Source organism: Psammomys obesus, unplaced genomic scaffold, assembly GCF_907164565.1.
Source record: "Psammomys obesus unplaced genomic scaffold, mPsaObe1.curated_primary_1811, whole genome shotgun sequence".
NCBI lineage: Eukaryota > Metazoa > Chordata > Mammalia > Rodentia > Muridae > Psammomys > Psammomys obesus.
This window is the reverse complement of record NW_026585504.1, coordinates 9,467,588-9,488,839: the sequence shown is the minus strand read 5'-3', so window position 1 is coordinate 9,488,839 and position 21,252 is coordinate 9,467,588. Positions and strand designations below refer to the sequence as shown.

General features: G+C 47.6%; 1 protein-coding gene across 1 annotated transcript in view; it reads right to left on the bottom strand.

Annotated features, from left to right (window-relative positions):
- Positions 1-318: 318 nt before the first annotated feature.
- Positions 319-21,252, bottom strand: part of Usp50 (ubiquitin specific peptidase 50) — a 21,900-nt gene continuing 966 nt past the window's right edge. The window contains 6 exon segments of the mRNA XM_055605277.1: positions 319-558; positions 8,927-9,059; positions 14,430-14,572; positions 16,819-17,028; positions 19,136-19,331; positions 19,612-19,794. Coding sequence (XP_055461252.1) covers positions 319-558; positions 8,927-9,059; positions 14,430-14,572; positions 16,819-17,028; positions 19,136-19,331; positions 19,612-19,794 — 1,105 coding nt within the window.

The following is a 21,252-nucleotide window of genomic DNA, read 5'->3' as shown; positions in this document are numbered from 1 at the left end:
CATGGTAGAAAAAAGAGAACAAACTCCCACATGCTACCCTCTGACTTCTACATACACACAGATACAAAATAAGTATAAATTGTTTTGGAAAATAACTTGGTACTTATGAAATATATTATGGTAGAAACCCGCCGCAGGAGACATTGACCTTTAAAGCCTGCAGTTTCTAGGCCCCTGTGATGGCAGTGTGCGGCCTCCATGCCGCCCTTAGTGAGCAGGACCTGTCTTCTGTGCTGCAGACTCATCATACAGGCCGTCTGTGAGACATACACACCTTAGCGATGTAAGTCAGTGATAATGATTTAATGACAAAGCACATCACTGCCATTTTTCTCTCAGCTTGTGTGCATGGTCAGGAGTGCTGTCCTAGCTCTTGCGTTTCTGTGTTGGTATAGAAAAGGGCTGGCAGCTGTAGAACAGAAGATAGGCTGTAGCTGTTTGAACTGAAGTGTCTGGAACCTCACTGACTCGGGTGTCGTCAAAGCTGTGCCAGGTCTGAGTTACGGAGTTCTTGCAGAAGGCGGTGTAGTGGCCACCGTCCAGATCGCCAAAGTGGTTCTAGGAGAGAGAGGATGGAAGACACAGTTCCCACATGCGAATGCTCTGACTGGTGGAATAATGGTGACAAGGCCAAAAACCATTTTAAATTGTCTTTCTTACACTGAGGAAATTATTTTGTCAAGTCTTACTTTGAACTGCATATATATTGTACTCATTGACTTTTTAGTAGAATTAGGAAAGAAGTTGGACAGTGTTTATAGGCTTTTAAAGTTTGCAAAGAAACTTTTATGTGTATGGACTTTTATGTGTATGGACTCCCCTGGAACTGGATTTACGAATGGTTGTGCGCTTCCATGTGTATGTTGGAAATGGTGCTACAGCTTTAAAACTGAGAAACTATGACCTCCAAGGTCTAAAATATTTCCTAGATAGCTCTTTACAAAGTCTGCTGACCCCACATACAAAAGAAGGAAAATAACAAATGACAACCTTAGGAACCCTTCCACGCTGCCAAGCTCTAAAAGCAGGAGTAGGACTTAACTGGTCAAACCAGATGTAGCTCATGCTGTAATCCTAGAAAGTGGAGGGAGGAGAACTGTCACAAATTCAAAGCTTAGACCCTGTCTCAAAAAGAAAAACGTCCAGCTTTTTATTTTACTATGTGTGTTTCCCTGTGAGTGTCTGCACCGAGTGTGCCTGTGCGAGTGTGTAGGTGTTCTGCCTGCGTGAGTGTCTGTGCACCGTGTGTATGCTGTTGTATTTGGAGGCCAGAGTAGAGTTGGAGATAACCAGGAACTGGAGTTACTTATGGTTGTGAGCCACCGTGTGGGTTCTGGGAACCAAACCCAGGTCCTCTGCAAGGGCAACAAGTGCTCTTCAGCACCGAGGAGCCATCTCTCTAGCCTTTCTCAGGTATCTTATGCACTAAGCACAGGGAAGGTAGATTTTATGTTTCCTCAGTTTCCGTCTTGTCTCTTTTCGTATTATAAAAATGGATGAGCAGATTAAAGGAGAATTGAGGTGGATGGTAGCCAGAGCACTGGAATTGTGAGGCCACACAGTACCCTGGAGAGCAGGGCCGAGGTTCCGGAAAGCAAGCTGGACTGAGGTCTGCCCATCTCAGCAGGAGGACAGGCTAAGACGCTTGTTGTCAAGCCTGACAACCCGAGTTGGGTATCTGGAACCCATGTGGGAGAACTGATTCCTGCAGGTGTCCTCTGACTTCCAGATGCTCACTGCCAAGTGTGTGCCACCATACACACACACACACACACACACGGAAATAAGTAATCTTTGAAGTGTAAAACCATTAGCACTAGGCATGATGGCAGAAATCCCAACACAGGAGGCTGAGGCAAGAGACTGGAGACCAAACTAAGCTAGGGAAAAAGAACTGCCTAAAAATAGAAAAAAGCCAAACAAAACTGAACTAGGCACAAAGCGTATGAAAAATGTTCACTGTCGTCGGTAATTAAGGAGCTGCTATTCAAAAACCAGAAGATATCCAGGTATGGTGGCACATGACAGCACTTGGGATGTGATTCCAGGCCTGCCTGGGCTGCAAGAGACTTTGCATCTGGCTAGTCAACTAAATAGGACTAAATAAATGAGAGGCGCCATTTCCTTTTTGGTTAAAAATTTTAAGAGCTGGGTAATAAGCATGGAGAATGTGAGCGAGCTGAAACCTCACACATTAGTGGAATAAAATGGCGCTGTCACAGTGGAAATCAGGTTAACGACTCTTGAAGGGTTAACTATACAGTTACTGTATGTCTAGCAATTCTCTCTTAGGTATATGCCCAAGAAAAATCAAACTGTGTCCACACAAAAACCCTGTGTGCACCATTGACGATAACACCATGATGATAAAGGAGAGCTATCCCAAGTACCTCTCGGTGAGTGAACAGAATGTGTTACATTTACCTAGAAGAATGTTATTTGGCAACAAAAAGGAAAGTACATGCTACAACATAGAGAAACCTTTAAAAGCATGCTGAGGAAAAAAAAAAACATTCATGCCTTTACTCTACTCTAGGACATACAGACTCAAGGCCAGCCTGCTTTACATAGTGAGTTCCAGGCAAATCAGGGCTACATAGCAACATCCTATCTCAAAACCCCAAGATAAGGTGGTTTTATGATTCCATTTGTGTGGCAAGGGTTGCCAGGGGCTGGTGGGGAGAAGCGAGTAGTGAAGATTCTTTTAGGAATACTGAAAATGTTCTGAAATAGAATTGAGATGATCGTGAGCAACCATGTAAACAGACATCGAGACCCACTGAACTGTGCACACCCAAGTTTATTTTCCCGAACACTCAAGTCTGAAAGAAAGGTAGTTCACAGCCAGCCAACACTTGAGTGGAGGTATTTGTTGAACACACACACACTATGGTTTGGAGCAGTGCCACCCATAGGTTCACATATGCAGACCCTGTCCCCAAAGAGACTTGGGGGCTTCTGAGAGGTCCGTAGGTCAGTGGGCATATGTCCCCTGTCTCAAGCTGTGAGTCCTTGCCCTGACGTGTGCCCTGCTGAGGCATGCTAGGTGAGTAAATAGCTTCAATGCAGTAAGACTTGTTTCTCCCAGAGACTAGGGTTAAACCTAGCTATGCGCACAAATTGCTAGGCAGTCTACCACTGAGCTTCACAGCCTCAGACCTGTATTACAATTTTTCAGTATCAAAGCAATGTGATAGAAAAACAGGCAAAAGACTTGAAGCCTTGCTTTCACGCACAAAAACCAAACCTCAGTAGAGCACCTGAAATCCCAGTGCCCAGGAAGTTCGAAGCCATCCCATTGTGAGAGAGTGAGGACAGACTCAGGTTCAAGTGCTGTCCCACCGTGGTAGGCAAGAGAATAGCCCGACAGAGTGCCTGGTACAGCAAGGACAAGTGCTCTGGAAGGTCACTGGCCTGAGGGAGCTAATGCTGGCAAAGGCATACCCTCCCGCCTCTGCCCCACTCCCAGAAACAGACTCCACAGACCATGTACACCTGTGCACCAACCACAGCAATACCCACAGCCCAAAGCACTGAAGTGGAGCAGGTGAGTGTGTGGTGGGCTCCTCACACAGTGGAAGGCTTTCCGCTGGTGACAGCCAACTATAGTGTGCAGCCGCGTGGAGAGCTGTTTCGGAGCTTTGAGCAAAAGGACCAGACCGTAAGGATCTGGCCCATACTGCAGGATCCATTTGCCTGAAGCAGGAGGAATAAACCTGTCTGAGCCCTGTTACATGAATGTGCACGCTGGACAACTTGCTAAGCTGTATTCTCAGATTTTATGTGTTTTCATGTTTCACTTTGAAAACTTTTTTTGGAGACAGGATCTAAGGTAGCCCAGGTTAGCCTCAGGCTTATACAGGTAAAGATAACCTTTACCTGGTCGTGCCTCCACCTCCTGAGTGCCGAATGCTTAGATGGTAGGTCTGGATCGCCGGCGGCAGTTTATGGGCCTGGAGGCCGACGCCAAGGGTGTGTGGATCTGGGCAAGCACTATCGACAGCTACCCCAATTTTTTATTTGTGTAAAAGCAAGACTTGTTTAACCGAAGCGCCAGCACTCCGCTGCACCTCCACAAAGAGCCAGGCAGCAAGCGTAGAACTGCACTGTGAGGCCAGTTACTGAGGTCACGGAATCAGCAGGAGAAAAACTGCCAGACAGCTGGGACAGCAGCACAGTGATGGAAATGCTCCACTACCCCAGTTCCATAGCAGTGAGGAGTCGACTGCAGGGCGACGGTGACAGGGGCTCTCCTTAAGCAGCACGGAGCACAGCTGTCACCCCACCTCCATACCACTGCGGACCCTCCCTTCTGCCATGCGTGTGAGGGTGAGAGCTTGTGTACACATCGGCCTTGTGGATTATGGCAAACCTGGCCAGTTACAAGCCTGACAGCCTCGCAGGCTTGCACATGAACTAACCCCACCGACATCTTCACAGTAGCCTGGCTTTGGAAAACAGCTCCCCCATCCTCCTGCCATTCTTTAGGATGCTGTGGCCTCCAGGGACCTGTTGTATGAATTCATTTTGCTATAGAAACCAATGTGTGGTCCATCTCCAGGGCCATTCTGCTTGCTGGCTCAGTTGAGGGTTGCATCACAAGCCAAACATCCTGGCTGGCTGACTCCCACTCAGCTTTGAGTGGCAACATAAGTGTGACAGGGGACTAGAACTGGGGAACTAGAGGAGCCTTACCCCAGAGGCCAGGGACGTGGACCCTCCATAGATCCACACAAGTAGCGCTGCATCATTTGGGCCATCCCTTTCCTACATGTGAGCACCTGCCTCTCCACATAGAGGCATTACCATCCTTCCAAGGGACAGCACCAATTTTAGGACCAGAGGATGCCTTTGAATCTATCAAATCATGCCAGGCAGTGGTGCACACCTTTAATCCTAGCACTCAGGAGGCAGAGGCAGCTGGATCTCTGCCTTTGAGGCCAGCCTAGTCTCCAAAGGGAGTTCCAGGACAGCCAAGGCTACCTAGTATAAACCCTGTCTTGTAAAACCAAACTATATATATGTAAAACCAAACATATATATGTATATATATGTATATATATATATATGTAACAAAGGTTTCTGAGTAGTAGACTCTCATCAGATGCCACATACTGATAAAGCTACAAAAAACAGTTGTGACTTAGTGACCCAAACTCAACTATTAGAAGTGAGAACTGTACATCTTCAAATCTAGACAGGAGACAGAGAGGGATGAATGCTTCTGATAACAGAAGGTCCAGATCCAAGGTTGAGACAGGACTTAGGCACAGCAACAAGAAGCCTGGGAATAAGCCTGCCCCAGCCTCTGGCAATTCCAACAGGAGTTAGGACCTGCTTTTGTTAGGGCCGAAATGCACAGTGTTGGCGAATTCAGAGCAGTCTGTATTTGTGATTCTGGTGTGTGAGCTGTGTTGATTCTTGCATAGAATACATGCAGATGTGCAGGATCAGCAGGTGGAGCTGTGTGGTCCTGCTCGTCAGTCAGTATCAGATGATTAAAGATGGATGGGAATATGAGTGCTGTGTGGAAAACTACTACAGAGTTATCACAGAGCAACATAGTGGCAGCACAAACCCAGACGTGTAGAACAGAAGGACCAGTGTGAAGCCACTCCACACAGCCGCCTAATTTGTGTTTCAGGCTGATTTGTGTGGATGGGTGTTTACGTCTTAAGTCTGCACTGTGTGAATGCCTGGTGTCCATGGGGACCAGAAGAGGGAGGCTGAGCCCTGTAGAACTGGAGTAATCACTGGTTGTGAGCTGCAACGTGAGTGCTGGGAACCACTCCAGAAGCCCTGAGCAATCTCTCCAGCCACCTACTCTTTGACAAAGATGCCAAAATGCAGACTGGAAAAAAGATGGTATCTTCAACAAAGGCTCCAGGGAAAACTGACAGCTACACATAGAGGATGAGAGTAGATCCCTTTCCTTCACCATGCACAAAAATCAACCCTAGATGGGTCAAACACCCTAACATAAAAATCTAAAACATTAAAACTCTTACAGGAAAAGTGGTGGGGGGGATGTTCAAGACACAAGCTGGGGTGAAGACTTCATGACAGGACTCGGCCGCTTGGGAAATGAGGTGAGTGGGACTTCATGAAACTAAAAACAGACATGGGTTTCACTTAGGCGTTCATAACTGACAGTGAAAGTGTGGTGCGTACACATGATGAAATTCTGTTCATCACTGAAGGAAATAGGAACTCTGCAAGAAGGTTGATGGAACTTGAAAATACTATGGCGAGCGAGGTAACCCAGGCCCAAAAAGGCAAACACCACACGTTCACCTAGGTAGATGTTCAGTTCAAAATTTTAGGTTTCTGTGTTTGTCCTAAGTTTGTTTCTCTCGGGCTTTGATAAAACACTGAACCAACCAGGAGAAACGAGTTTGGCTCTCATGCCCCAGACTCAGCCTTCATTGAGGGAAGCTAAGGCAGGAACTCAAGTAGTCTAGCAATGTGGGGCAGGAACTGAGGCAGAGGCCATGGAGAACTCTGCTCCCTGGCATGTTCCTTCCTGCACTGCTCAGAGGCAGCAGTGCCCACAGAGGCCAGAAGGGAGCACTGAACCCCCAGGAAATGGAGTTATAGGATGGCTGGGAGCTGGGAGCCAAATGTGGTGCCTCTGGGAAAGCAAGCGCTTTCACCCTCCAGTCAGAGGAGGGGGAGGAGGCAGGTCCCCGAGTCTCATCGCTCAGCTAGTCTGACAGATCAGTGAGAGGCCTTGTCTCAAAAAAGGAAGGTGGAAGAGCGCGGAAGATGGTTCAGTGGTTAGAGCCTCTGCTGTTCTTGCACAGGACCCAAGTTCAGTTCCCAGCACTGGTGCTGGGCCTCACGTCTGCTTGTGACTCTAGTTTCAGAGGCTGGCACACAAACACACGCACGTGCGCACACACACACACACACACACACAGCCTTTAAAAATATTGAAGAAGTAACTGACACCAACCTTTGACCTCCACTCCAATTCAGATGTGTGCACGTGCAGCAAGAACACATACCTTCCCCAACACATGCCCAAAGAAAACATGAGGGCAAAGTGCTACAGCATTGTTCCAGGCAATAGCTTTTTGTATGTGATCCAAAAACACAGCTAAATTACCAGATAAGTGGCATGGCATGATAAGGGAGACTAAGGAGTCAGGGAAGAACCACAGGGTGCATGAGAGTGTCGGCAAACCACATGTCTCTATGTAAGAAGACAACTCGAGCAAGAAACACCAGTTTACAAAGCAAGAAAAGGACATACGCAGACATTTCTCAACAGACAGGGCTACAAGGATCCAATAATTACACCGGTCCCCAAACAGTGCCCGGTACACAGCATGACCAGGTAAGAGTAAAAGAAATGAGCCAGCTGGAGGGGCTGGAGAGAGGGCGCAGCAGCTAAGGTGTAGTTCGAGGCTCACAGCCCCCTGTAACTCATCTCTGGGGCTTTAGTGCCCTCTTCTGGCCTCTGTGGGTACTGTACTCATAGGACAAACAGACACACATAAAATAAACCTTGAAATAAAAACTGTCTTGTACCACATCCAGCCAGGTGTGGCGGCACACCGCTACTATCTCAGCATTTGAGGAGCGAAGGCAAGACCAGCCTGGGTTAGACGACACCTGGTCACACACGCTCACACACACACACACACACCGGAGCTCTTCCCCTAAGTTACTCAAGCAATTGATGAGCGCGCACTGTAGGTCAGGAGGTCCAGAATGCGGCCAGGAGTCTCAGTTTGAGGTCCTAGTGGTCTGGGTTGTATTCAACGGCTACAGATGGCCAGGTTCTATTCCCCTCTTTCCTACCGTGCACCGTAATTTGAAAGATGCTTAGTTCTTATCTTTTGATGCCAAAAGCTCTAAATGTCTTTCTTTCAGAGCTCACTTTCAGTGCCTTAACTAACTATTTAAATCTAAAATAATAGAATTTTTTAAGATGGTTGGAGTGATTTTTGCATAAGTGTGCATCGTTTTATAACACACAGTTACATTCTAAGTATAAACTTTGTTTTTTTCTGTTAAGATTTTCCTAAGTCAGAAACAAATACAAGAAGTTAAAAAAAAAAAAAAAGCCAAAACTAAGATCTTTGGTAGCAGCATCTTTGCATCTACGTCTGATGGGGAGAGGAAGGAGCCGCTATCAACTCCTGGAGTATGGGAAGAACAGTCATGTGGACAGGAAGGGTAAATGGTAGAAAGGAGACAGACAGAGCCTACGGGGAAAACAAATGAGCATCGCGGAAGTGCGGGAGTGGCTCTGAGGGAGGGAATGTGGGAATTAAAGATAGCCTCCTCCCCTCCTTTTTTTTTTTTTTTTTAAATATCTTTGAGACTATGTAGCTATCCTGGAACATACCATGTAGGCTGGCCTTGAACTCAGAGATCCATCTGGATCTGCCTCTGGCTCCTGGACGTTGATGGTGTACACTGCCACAGCCAGCTCCCTTTTTTAATATATTACTGAATAAGATGAGTGGGCAGATTCACCTGTGGCATGTCAGAGGGTCCTGTGGCAGGGTGGCACTCTGGAAGGACCCCCACCCTCGGACACAACTCATACCATGATCCCAAAGCCCAGAGAGTGGCTTGCTGCCCCGGTGGCTCATGCCGGAGGTTCTGGGGAGTGGACCTGAGTTGTCCCCGTCCTTTGCTAGGTCTCTGCATCGGTCGTAGCTGAATAAAAGGCAACAGGAGTCCTTGGGATGTTCCAGGACAGGCTGTCCTGGGACCGTTAATACCTAGTGTGTGGGTGGTGGCTCCAGCGTGGTTCATGATGATGTAAGACAAGCTATTAACAGGGACCTGGTCTGTAGCAGTGCATGTGGCCAGGACCCTGAGTTCTGCAGCAGCCACCAAGCAGAGGTGGGAGGCAGAGAGTGGGGCGTCCTATTCCTTTCAGTATTGAAAGTTTTACTATTAAACTCACCACCACTGCACACAGGTTGTACTTAGGATGTTTCCGGAAAATCGGACAGATGTAAGGAGTAAGGTCCAAGTTGGTGAGTGGATAACGAATGTCTGTCCTCAGCTTCCTCTTTATGGTACCCTGGATGTCAAACCTGGAGGAGATAACAAATACAGGAAACTCAAAATAAGTTTGTAAGCCACTGTGAAGGAGGTCCACATGCCTAAACAGATTTCATGTACAGTTCAGAGTAACCTTTGAGGGCTGGAGAGATGGCTCAGTGGTTAAGAGCACTGGCTGTTCTTCCAAAGGTCCTGAGTTCAATCCCCAGAAACCCCATGGTGGCTCACAACCATCTATAATGAGATGTGGTACCCACTTCTGACATACAGGCATACATGCAGGCAGAACACTGTATAAATACTTTTTTTAATCTTTAAAAAAAGTAGAAAAAAAATTTTAAGGGTAATTTTTGAGATGATCATCTGGTTTATCAATTACTTCCTTATTGAAATAGATTTAGACATGCCAGACCCAAAAAGAGTCGGTGAGAGACCTCAGTGAACCCTAGCTGCTAGGAGAGAGCGAGGTAAGTATCTGCCTGGGGAGGCAGCACACCAGATGCCGGCGAGGCCCTAGTCCAATCACCTGGCTTCCCACCCCCAGCCCTGTCTCCCCAGAGTCTCTCTGTATAGCCTCGGCTGGCTTAGTGCTCCCTCTGTAGACCAGGCTGGCCTCCAACTCACAGAGCTCTGTTGTCTCTGCCTCCTTCCTGCTGGGACTGAAGTGAGCCACCACACCTGGCTCCTGTCTTGGTGTGAGCACTGTTATCCTGGTTTCAAAGCTGAGATCGAAGTCTAAACCTAATGCTTTAATAAGAAATTCTGTTCAAGTCCTTCACACTCTTTGGTTATATAGATCAGAGGTCACCAAATCTAGGCTCTTACAAACAAAACAAAACAAAAAAACCCTCATGCTCACTCAGGAAATGTGCTGCTTTAGGTCTGAGGCAGGGGAATTATTAAATGATCTGGGTCATTCTTGGGCGATAAAGCAGGAACTAAGAGGATGCCCTGTGGTGTCTTGAATGAAAATGGCCTCCATGGGCTCATCGGGGATGGTGCTGTTAGGAGGTGTGGCCTTGTTGGAGGAAGTGTCACTGGGGGGTGGGTTTTGAGGTTTCAGATTCTCAAGCCAAGCTCGGTGTCATTCTCTCTGCCTGCTGCTGGCAGATTCCAAGATAGAGCTCTCAACTACCTTTCCAGCACCGTGTCTACCTGCATGCCTCTATGCTTCCTGCCATGATGATAATGGAGTAAATTTCTAAAACTGTAAGCCAGTTTCAATTAAATGTTTTCCTTATAAGAATTGCTGTGGTCATGGTGTCTATTCACAGCAATAGAGCCCTAACTAAGACACCCTGTGACCAGGTCTCCTAGGCAGAAATCATTCCCAGAAGCATGAAGTTTTTTATAGACTTGATGGTAAATTTACACGGCAACTTTATCCACAACTGCCCAGACTGAAAACAAGGCTAAAGTCCATCCGCTGGCTAATGGAGAAATAATTATACATCCACAAAAAGGATTACCACATACATACAACAGGGCACCTCCAAAGCACTATCAAATGGAAGGAGACAAACTCAAAGGGCTATGTCAGCATGACGGAGGGTGCTAGGAGAGGCAAAACCGTAGCAATTCCCTGGGTGGGTGTGGCGATGGGTCCGCTTGCCATGCAGGCGTGAGAAGCTCGAGTTCAGATGCCCGGCATCCGTGTCGATGCCATGTAGCTCACCTGTAATCTCCACACTCAGGAGGCAGAGACCCCAGCACAAGATGGCTAACTGCACTATCTGAATTGGGCGAGCTCTGGGTTCCAAACAGACACAAGAAGACACAAGACCTCAACCTCCACCTCCACACACAGGAATCTACAAATACTTCTTAAAGCAATTCCCTGGGGCTTCTGGCAAAGGGAGAGAATGATGGTAAAGGACCATCAGAGACTTCTGGGATGGTAGGTATTGTTGATACATTGGTTGCAAAATGTATGATCGTATGCACATGTACAATCTCATAGACAAAATACATTTTATATATATATAAACATCTTTTTAGGAGATTCTTTATTTTAAAGTCTGATGTACATAGGTGTTTTGCCCTTTTGCAAATATGTGCACTACGTGAATGCCTATTGCTTGAGGAGGCCAGAAGGGGCCCTTGGACTCCCTGGAGCTGGAGCAGATGGTTGTGAGCTGCCGTGGCCTGCATAGTCCTCAGCTCTGTGTCTGCCTGCACACTGCCATAGTTCCTGCCATGATGACAGTGGGCTAAACTCTGAACCTGTAAGCCAACCCCAATTAAATGTCGTTCTTGATAAGAATTGCTGTGGTCATGGTATCTCTTCACAGTAACAAAAACCCCAAGACACGAGCCCTTGTATAAACAGATCTTAATGTTAATAAAACTCAGAACTGAAATGAAGTAATGGGGTGAGAGAACCTGGCTTGAAGGGACCGTGCACCGACGTGCACAGAAGGCATCTTCCCAGAGTCGGTTCCCTTCCACCGTGTGGATCCCAAAGCTCAAACTTAGGTCCTCAGGGGAGCCCCCACTGAGCTCTCTCTCTGGCCTTCAGCTTTTATTTCTAAGAAATATATTCTAATGACATATTAATATAGCATGAGTGAGTGAGTTAAATGGTGTCTCACTTATATGAATTAGTGATTGATAGGGGAGGGTCCAGCCCATTGAGGGCAGCGCCACTTTGGGCTGGTGGTCCTGGTTTCTATAAGAAAGCAGGTTGAGCAAGCCATGAGGAGCAAGCCAGTAAGCAGCACCCCTCCATGGCCTCTGCATCAGCTCCTGCCTCCAGGATCTTGTTCTGTTTGAGTTGATGATCAAAACCCAGCAAGATGGAAAGTTAGAAGCATTGGTGATACAGAGACTAGTGCTCAGCGCCTCAGAGTGTAAACAGGTGCAGTCAGGATGGAAAACATAGCATCCCATGCCTAGAGAACAGAAGGTGGAAACCAAGTACTTTTAAGCCACTGTTAACTGTAGCTTCACAATTGCTTAAAGGTAGAAACAACCCCAAAAGTCTCTTATTAGATGAACAAATAGGAAAAATGCACACGCAGGAGAATGGTACTCAACCACAAAAGTACTGGCTACAATGTGGATAAACCTTAGAAAACATCGCCACAGGTCAGCTGGAGTACCTGCAGCCTGCAATCTCAGAACGAAGGAGATGGAGCCGGTCTGAGTGACGCGAGCCCCTCCTCCATATAGAAGAACAAAATTTAGCCAGACCAAAAGGACAAAGGACGTGCATCACTGTCTTGGTTAGAGAGACTATTGCTAGGACAGAACACCATGACCAAAGCAACTTGGGGAGGAAACGGTTTATTTGGTCACTGTTCATCATTGAAGAAGTCAGGGCAGGAACTCAAACAGGGCGGGAACCTAGAGGAAGGAGCTGATGGAGGTCAGGGGCCATGGAGGGGTGCTGCTTCCTGGCCTGCTCCTCGTGGCTTAATCAGCCCACTTTCTTACAGAACCCAGGACCACCAGCTCAGGGGTGGCCCCATCCACAATGGGCTGGAGCCTGCCCCATCAATCCTTGATTAAGAAAACACCCTCTGTGCTGGCCTGCAACCTGATCTTGCAAAGGCATTTTCTCAGTTGAGGTTCCGCCCTCCTCTTGGATGACTCTAGCTTGTGTCAAGCTGATATAAAAACTAGCAGGCACAATCGACCCCTTGTAAACTCGACACACAGTCGCATCGCTTATTAAACAAAACCTTTTCCTTTCCTGTTATTCCCAATATCTCATACTGACATTACAATATAAGCCACTGCAGACTTCTCCCTGTGGTTCCTTCCGTCCTTGGGCTTCAGTTGCTACTCAGGCTGCACCTTCACCAACGGCCTTTTCTGGCTTCGTGCCCACCCTCAGCTTCTCTCCATGACCCCTTCATGCCTTCAAATCCAGTACTACCTGGGAGACTGACTCTTACATCTAACCTAGTTCATCCGCCAGCACAGTGTTGGCCATCTATGAACACTGCCTCTGTGTGCTAACTCTAAGGAAACACTTCTCAGACTCCCCCCCCGCCCCCCAGTGGCACTGGTCTCTTTTTAACCACTATTAATTTCTTCCTTCCAGCCAACCAGCATTAGTTGTCCCAGTGAACATAGGTTTCACTTCAGTGCTGCTGGATCTTGTTGCTTACAGCTGGTTTCCAGCTGACCGGAACCACAGAGTCTTAATTCAAAATAGCCAACATACAACAGCCCCCGTAGTTTAGAATAACTGTCAAACTTCCCCCTGGAGCTTCACCAGCCAGGCCTCCCTCATCTCCAACATTCTTATCTACAGAACAGCCTACTGAGCTCTCAAGAACTCAATGCCTCTTCTAGCCCAAAGTTCCAAAGTCCCTTCACAGTCTTCCCCCAACACAACATAATCAAGCATGTCAAGGGAATACCCCACCATCCTGGTACCAGGTTCTGTCTTAGGGTAACTATTGCTGTGATGAGGCATCACCAAAGCAACTAGGGGAGAGAAGTGTTTACTTGGCTCACCCTCCCTTATCACAGTTCATCATCGGAGGAATTCAGGCAGGAACCTAATCAAGCAGGACAGGAACCTGGAGACAGGAACTGATGCAGAGGCCATGGAGGGGTGCTGCTTACTGGCTTGCTCCTCATGGCTTGCTCAGCCTGCTTTCTTACAGAAGTGGCAATACCCACAACAGGGCTTTCTCTCTCTCTCTCTTAATGTGCATTGGGTTTTTGCCTGCATGTGTGTCTGTGGGTGTCAGATCTTGGAGTTATAGACAGTTGTGAGCTGCCACGTCGGTGCTGGGAATTGAACCCTGGAAGAGTCCTCTGGAAGAGCAGCCAATGCTCTTAACCACTGAGCCATCTCTCCAGCCTCTCCCCCATCAATATCTCTAATTAAGAAAACGTTCCACAGGCTTGCTTATAGACTGATCTCAATTAAGATTCCCTCAGACAACTCTAGCTTGTGTCACGCTGACATAAAACTAGCCAGCACAGCCATTCTAGTGCAAGAATAGGCAAATCTAGAAACAGAAAATAGATTAGGGAAGTAAGAACTAGGGAGAGGCAGAACGGGAAGGTGACACTGAGTGGGTGCAGGGTTTCTGTTTGGGAAGCTGTGGTGACTGGGGTTTAACATTGGAAAGGTAATTAACACAAATGGCTACACACTCAAAATGATTTCAGTGATAGATTTTATATCGCTTACATCTTATTACAAAATCTAAAATAAATTGTATATTAGATCAAGCCAGCATACTGGGTTAGACACTTTATTTTTCACTTATTTGACACTGAGGACTAACCCCAGGATGCCTTGCACGCAGCTGAGGCCCCACTTTGCCACTGACTTTAGCACAAGCCACACATTAAATGGATAAACTATTAGCATGTGAATCCCATCTCAATAAAACCGCTGAAAGCCATCTGCCCACGAGATGTCAAAAGCCACATACCTTTTTAAATGGAAAACAATTATTTTTGGTGCCTTGGAAATAGTGGCCCTCACAGCTGTTTCTTGCTTGATTTCACAAAAGGAACAATGGATTTGGTTGTTCCAGGTCAATGTGTCTTGTTGGAAAAAACACTGGAGACAGTCCTGGAGGAGAGAGAGCATTTGGTGACCTGGGATCCCTGCTGACATTAGAAGAAAGCAGAAATCAGTGCTGTTTGCCAGTATTCTCAGCATGTTGGAGGCAGGAGAATTGTTGGTTTGAGACCAACCTGTGCAATACAAGGAGACCCGTCTCCCAAACAGAAACACAAACAAAACCATAAAACTTTGAAAAAGCTGTGTAAATGTGCTTCTGGGAGTTTTTCTAAGGAGCAAACCCAGCAGCTACCCCGCCCCCCAGCGCCCATCACCACCTGTGGCCAGAGTCCTGTCAAATCTACTTAACAACCTATTTTGTTGGTTTTTGTTCTGTTTTGTTTTTTGTTTTTGATCTGGGGCTGGTGGCTCACACCTTCAATCCACAGGCAGGAGGAACTCTTCAAGTCCAGGGCTAGCTTGGTCTGCATACCAAGTTCCAGGTCAGCCAGGGCTATACAGTGAGACCCTGTCTAAAGAATAATAAGTAAAATTCTACCTAGCAAAGAGTGATGCTTTTTCCACTGGACTGCTGAGATGTGCTTAGATTCTTTCCCCACTGGCAATCTATGAAGTATCACTGTACACTTTCTGGTTTATTTCAGACTTTGAAATTTCTAACAACTCAAACAGCTCTTTTATAATTATATATCTCCTGGCTCAAAGAGGGGGGCGGTTCTTAAAAAAAAAAAAAAAGATCATATCAGAATCTGGTGAGGTGGCTCAGCTGTTAAGAGCACTGTCTGCTCTTGCAGAGGTCCTGAGTTCAATTCCCAGCACCCACATGGTGGCTCACAACCATCTCTAAAGGGATCTGGTACCCTGTTCTGGCATGTAGGTGTACATGCAGAGTACTCATACATTTTTAAAAAATACTTAAGTAAATAAATTAAAAAACAAAACAAAAATCTCTGACTGCATCTCATGGTTTTGGGTGACAATTCACAGTAGATGAATTGGAGCCCACAGCCAAGGAGGTGACCCCATCTCTACAGGGCAGTCACAGCCGACCCTGCTTCTGCAAGTTCTTGGCCTAGAGGAGGAGGGTTCAAGACCGTTTCCATTACTCCCGCCAGTGTTTCACTCAAGAATCTGAAATTACTTTAACCTTTAACCTTTTGGTCTAAAGGAAAGACAAAACTAAAAATATAATAGGGTTCTGTTCCCCAACTATAGGAAATACTGTCATCAGCAGATGTGTTTTCCCAGTTTCATAAGAACAAGGAGAACTTGTGCAATTCTGCAAGGAAATAGCCTCGTGATTCCTGAGTGTTCCTTGGCAGCCATTTCCTTCCTGCCCTGCCCCCGCATCCCCCCACTTCCCCACTTCCAGCTTAGTTCTGAGCACTGTGGTAAAGAAAATCAGAAGGGCCAACAAAGCCACCTCTCTCTCTCCTCAGCACAGGCTACAGCTCCCATCCAGAGTGGGACAGACTCTGAGGGGCTGGGGAAAAGGCTAAGTGGTCCTCCGTTCTTGCAGAGGACCCGTTGGGCACCCGTGTGGTGGGCTGTAACTGTCACTGCGGTTCCAGGCAATCTGATGGCCTCCTCTGTCCTTGGGCACCTAGCATGCCCATGCAGGCAGGCAAACGTGCACACTATGTGATTAAAAATATCTTTTTTTTTTTTTTATTAGTCTGTAATCCCAACATGCATGGAAGCAGAAGCAGGAGGATCACTGTGAGTTTGAGGCCAGCCTGGTCTACAAAGTGAGTCCAGGACTCCCAAGGCTATGCAGAGAAACCCTGTCTCAAAAAACCAAAACCCAACCAAAACAAAAAAACAAAACCCTTCCCCAAAACCCAACAACAACAAAAACACTATTATAACTAGTTCTAGCTTTAAACTATAGAGTGTGGAGCGGTGGTGAGTCATAAGATCTTTATGGGAGATCACAAACTAGCTGGGCACAGTGGCACAAGCTTGTAATCCCAACACTCAGGAGACAGGCAGGCAGATCTCTGTGAGTTCGAGGCCAGCCTAGTCTACAAAGTGACAAGGCTACTTGAGTACATTTAGAAATACAACTAAACTATGACCATAGGTAGCTTTTTTTTTTTTTTTTTAGCAGTGTACATTCATGGACTACTTTTACCTGTGGCTTCAAGGTGTGAAACAGCCCTCTCCTACTAACATTGTAGGAAATGACAGCCGTAGTATCTGAGAGACTCAGGCACGATGATTTGAGCCCAGGGTCCCAGACTAGCCTGGGTGACACAGCAAGAAAACCCTGTCAGGAGCCGGGGACCGCCTACCTGAAGGGAGCACTCGGACTCGGATGGGATGGGGAGGGAGAGGACAGTGAACACTTCGTTCTTGTGGGTGCAGTTCTCACACTTTAAACACATGATGCTGTAGTTGAGCTGTCCTTCAAACAGCCGGGTGATGATGGACGTCTCGCTGGCCGCCACCTTCCTGCAGGAGCTCTGGGTGGTTCTCTTCTCAGAGGCTCTTCTTCGGCAGTGCTGCGCAGAGGGACAGATTCCTCTTATAAAAGCCAGATAAAGCCAAACGCTGCCTTTTCTCTCAAAATGATACATTTTGACCAGAAAACACTTAGTTTGGATTCAGAGTAACTAAGACACTGGCAGCAAACGCCATGCGTGCTATCTGGACACTCAGCTATTTCCCTTTCTAGATGAGACTGAAGAATGATAATTGTACAAGGAGAGGCATTTGTGCTCTCCCCTTGGCTATCAGAACGCGGGAAACAATGGTCCTTGAGAGACTGGAGTTGCCGCTGAATGATGCCTGGTGTGGGTGGAGGAAGGGCCTGCCTCCTGGTGGGGCTGAAGGAGGAACCTGTCTCCCAGGAAGAGACTGAACATGTAACCATTCAGAAAGAAAGGCACCAAACAAAGGTGGGTCAGTGATGGGTGGGACTCACGTTGAACAGGACAGTTACATATACTTCTGTGTGGGGTCAGGGGACCGAGGGATGGGGTGGGGGAGGGGAAGAGCCGGTTCGGAGCAGGAGTGAGGTCAAGATGCGTACATACCCCTGAAATCTCGTCCTTAGATCAACTCAGCCCACACAGCCCTGCACCCCCGGCCTTGCCCCTCAGAGGAGGTCATGGAACCTGGCAGCCGGGGTAGACTTCCTCTCCTTGTACAGTTCTGTCCATCATCAATATCTGAAATTCCTCCCTATGTATATGAGGTGTCCTTTGTGCGCTGGCCCCAGCCAATGATGTAGTCCTCCCAAAGACCCCCCATTCACTCCCCAGAGGTTTATACAGCCTTTGTTATCCCAAGTAAATGAGTTGTCTCACTGAAGCTGCCTCCCAGGAGTCTGTATCTCTTGTGCTCATGACCGCCTGAGTCTCCATCTCCCAGCCCTTTTTGCCTTGCTCCCCCACCCCAGGATCAGTCACACCTTTACGGGGGGGCGGTGAGGCCAGGAATGGCTCTTCTAGCCATGTATTTAAACCTAAACTTTACGTCAGTACCCTGAAGTTGACTTGGGGATCACTGAACCTCTTCATTGGTCCTTCTTCCCAGTATAGGCCCGCTGGATAGATTTCCTGTGTCTTTCCAGTATTACTGTCTCGAATTGTCCTCTTGAAGAAGGTGGGGGCAAAACCTTGCTTGTTGTGACTTTTAGGGCTCAGGCTTTGACCCTGAGAACACGTTGGTAACAATTTGGCAGGCTAGGCAGGCATTTGCAAGCAAGTTGGACCCAAGTGGAAAGGAAAAAATTGAACAGGCCCCACAGGGCCCCTAGAACTGCTTGTCTGAGGGGACTTCTGATCTTTCACTGCAGACAGCATGGGTGGCTTTGAACCTGAACTTAGCAAAGAGAAACTAGTGTGTTGACACTGTTTTGAACTCAGGTAAATTTCTCCTGGTCAGTTCGGCCTGGCCTTTGCCTTCTTGTTGGCTTGGGGGCTTTTTTGAGCTGCTGGATTTCTGTTGAACCGTTTGGGCTATTACACCCTGAATGTCTGAGAAAACTGGAGTGCTCTTGGGCTATTGGGCAAGGAAGGCTGGAGTGGAGGAGGCAGAGGCAGGAAGCCACCAGTGCTGGTGGCTCATGCCTTTAATCCCAGCACTCAGGAGGCAGAGGGACAGCCTGGTCTATATACAGACTGAGTTTCAGTACAGCCAAGGCCACACAGAGAAACCCTATCTCGAAAAAACAATGATAAACCCCAAACCAAACCAAAATAACAACAACAACAAAACCCAACAACAACAAAACAAAACCACAAAAACAACCAAGCAAACAAGCACTGGCAGCTGCTCCAGAAGACCCAGGTTCAATTCCCAGCACCCCCGTGGATGGTGGCTCACAATTGTCTGTAAATCCAGCTCTTCCAGCCTCCCTGGGGGCTGGCAAGCAGGCGGCACACAGACATACATGCACATAAAATAAAAAAAAATTTAAAAGAAGCAAATCAACCCATAAACAGCAAATACCTAACCTGAACACTTTCCTCAGGACTCCCAGCACCCGAGACCTGTCCTGCTCAGTCCGGAGCAGGCCATGCAGACTGAACGCATGCTGCACGCACGCGCACCCTCGCACGTTCACGAAAGCAGGCGTTTCTGGTAGCTCAAGGCGGTCCTTACCTTTTTCAAAGCTTCGTGAAGCTCATTGAGGACGTAAATCAGGAACTCCTGCGCGTCCTGCTGTGTCTTTTTCAAGAAAGTTGGGTAAAGGCTGCCAAGAGCCGACAGAAATATCTCTGGGGAGACACAGTCTGAGTCCCCAAGCCACATGTCTGTCATCAGGTAGGCAAAGGCAGTGGTAACCTCACTGAAGTCCCTGAGAAGAACCGAAGGGCAAAGGGCTGATGTTCCCCCGCTGATCAAATGAAAGGAAAAGCCCCAGCCCCGGGGGCAGGAGGTCAGCCCTGGGGACACGAGGTCAGTCCAGGTCACTGCACCGGAGCCCTGCCAGCCCTGCTCTCCTCACCCCGATGTGTTCTCCGGGGAGCTTCAGTGCCCGGGCCTGCAGCCCTCCACAGGGACTCTAGCAGGCCCGTCCCCCTCCTCACCTCGGGGAGCTGGGGTGGGGCCGGAGCTCAGGGAGGAACACGTCTTACTTCTGAAGGGCTGTGATGTACTTTCCGGAGAGGAAGTACTCCGCCAGCGGGGAGATGCTGCAGAGGCACTGCAAGATGGCGTTCATGTAGCAGGTGTTGCCCAGGTTCCGCAGGCCCGTCACGCCCTGGAAGTGTGGCTGGGTCTCAGACTCCGGGAGGGAGTCATAATCTGCACACTCTGAACTGTGTGGACCATGTGGGAGGAGAATGTTTCCAGGGAAGAGAGTAAGTGACAGTGACAGCCAGGCCCTTTCAGCCTCTGCAATAAAGCGGCTCTTTTCTGGCAAGGTCTGGGTCTGACAGATCTCTTGCTTGCACCTCGATGACTGCAGTTACCATCCCCCAGCCTGGCAAGAAGAGGTTTTGCTTGCTTTGTTTTGAGACAGGATCTCCCCATGTAGCCCTGGCTGGCCCAGTACTGGCTATGTTGACCGGGCTGGCCTTGAACTCACAGAGCTTCCCCTGAGTACTGGGATTAAAGGTGTGCTCTCCGATGACTGGCTAGGAAAGATTCTTAATGGGTTTTCTGTCCAACTCACTCTCTACCAAGGACAGAGGACTCTAACTTAGTGCCTGAAATTGCATTATTTGGCCCAGAACTCTGACACAAATAAATGTTTCAGACATTAAAAAAAAAAAATTCTTTCTAAAAATACGAGAGCAAAGGGCTAGGGCAGACCAGCCTTCCAGGTCCTGGGGTTGCTTTGCTAAAAATGCAAACGTTCCTGCTAGAAACCAAAGCCTTTCCTGTTTTCTGGGTAATTAAGTTGTGAGCAGGAGTCACCCCATTCAGAGACAGCAGTGGCAGCCATAGACACCCTGTGCTTAGTGACTCCAGTAAGCGCTTCATACACATCCCCCACTCAATATTCTAACAGCGGTACCAGGGAGAAACGGGCCTTCTAAAATCCCGTTTGCAGATGGAATTACAGGCTTATGTGTGTTAGTCTTTTGCCCGTAGTAGCATAGCAAGGGGAAGTGTGCGGTGGTGCAGAAGAAATGGCAGTGTTTGCCCACCTTAGCTGTCCATTAAGTTGTATGGAATTATAGCATATACTGAGAAGATATACTAGTATATAGGTACCATGTTGAGAACATGATACATACACATAGTAGAAACATAAACATGCATATGTTAAGAACACAGATGTGTGTGTATGTATACACACATACACATATATAAAGGAGAGAGGAAGAGCATAGACTCAAATCATCGCTATGCTAATAACTAGTTACATATGTTTATGATCTGGGTTCTTATGCCTGCTCTTTGATAAAATGGAAGCAATAAGGATGTGGTAGGGTGCTTAACATGTGCGAGGCTCTGGATCCAGCACCTGATCCCCCCACCGAAACAACGAACACTGCTACCTTCTGTAGGGTTGCTTGGAGGGTCATGAACTATGCTAGGTACTCAGCCTAGATTACATAATGAATGACATCTTTTCAAGGAGTACAGTAGAGCCAGGTAATGGTGGCACATGCCTGTGAGCCCATCTCCCAGAAGGATCTCCGAGTTTGAGGCAAGTCTGGTCTATAGAGTGAGTTCCAGAACAGGCAAGGCTGTTACACGCAGAAAAAGAAAGAGGAGGAAGGAAGGAAGGAAGGAAGGAAGGAAGGAAGGAAGGAAGGAAGGAAGGA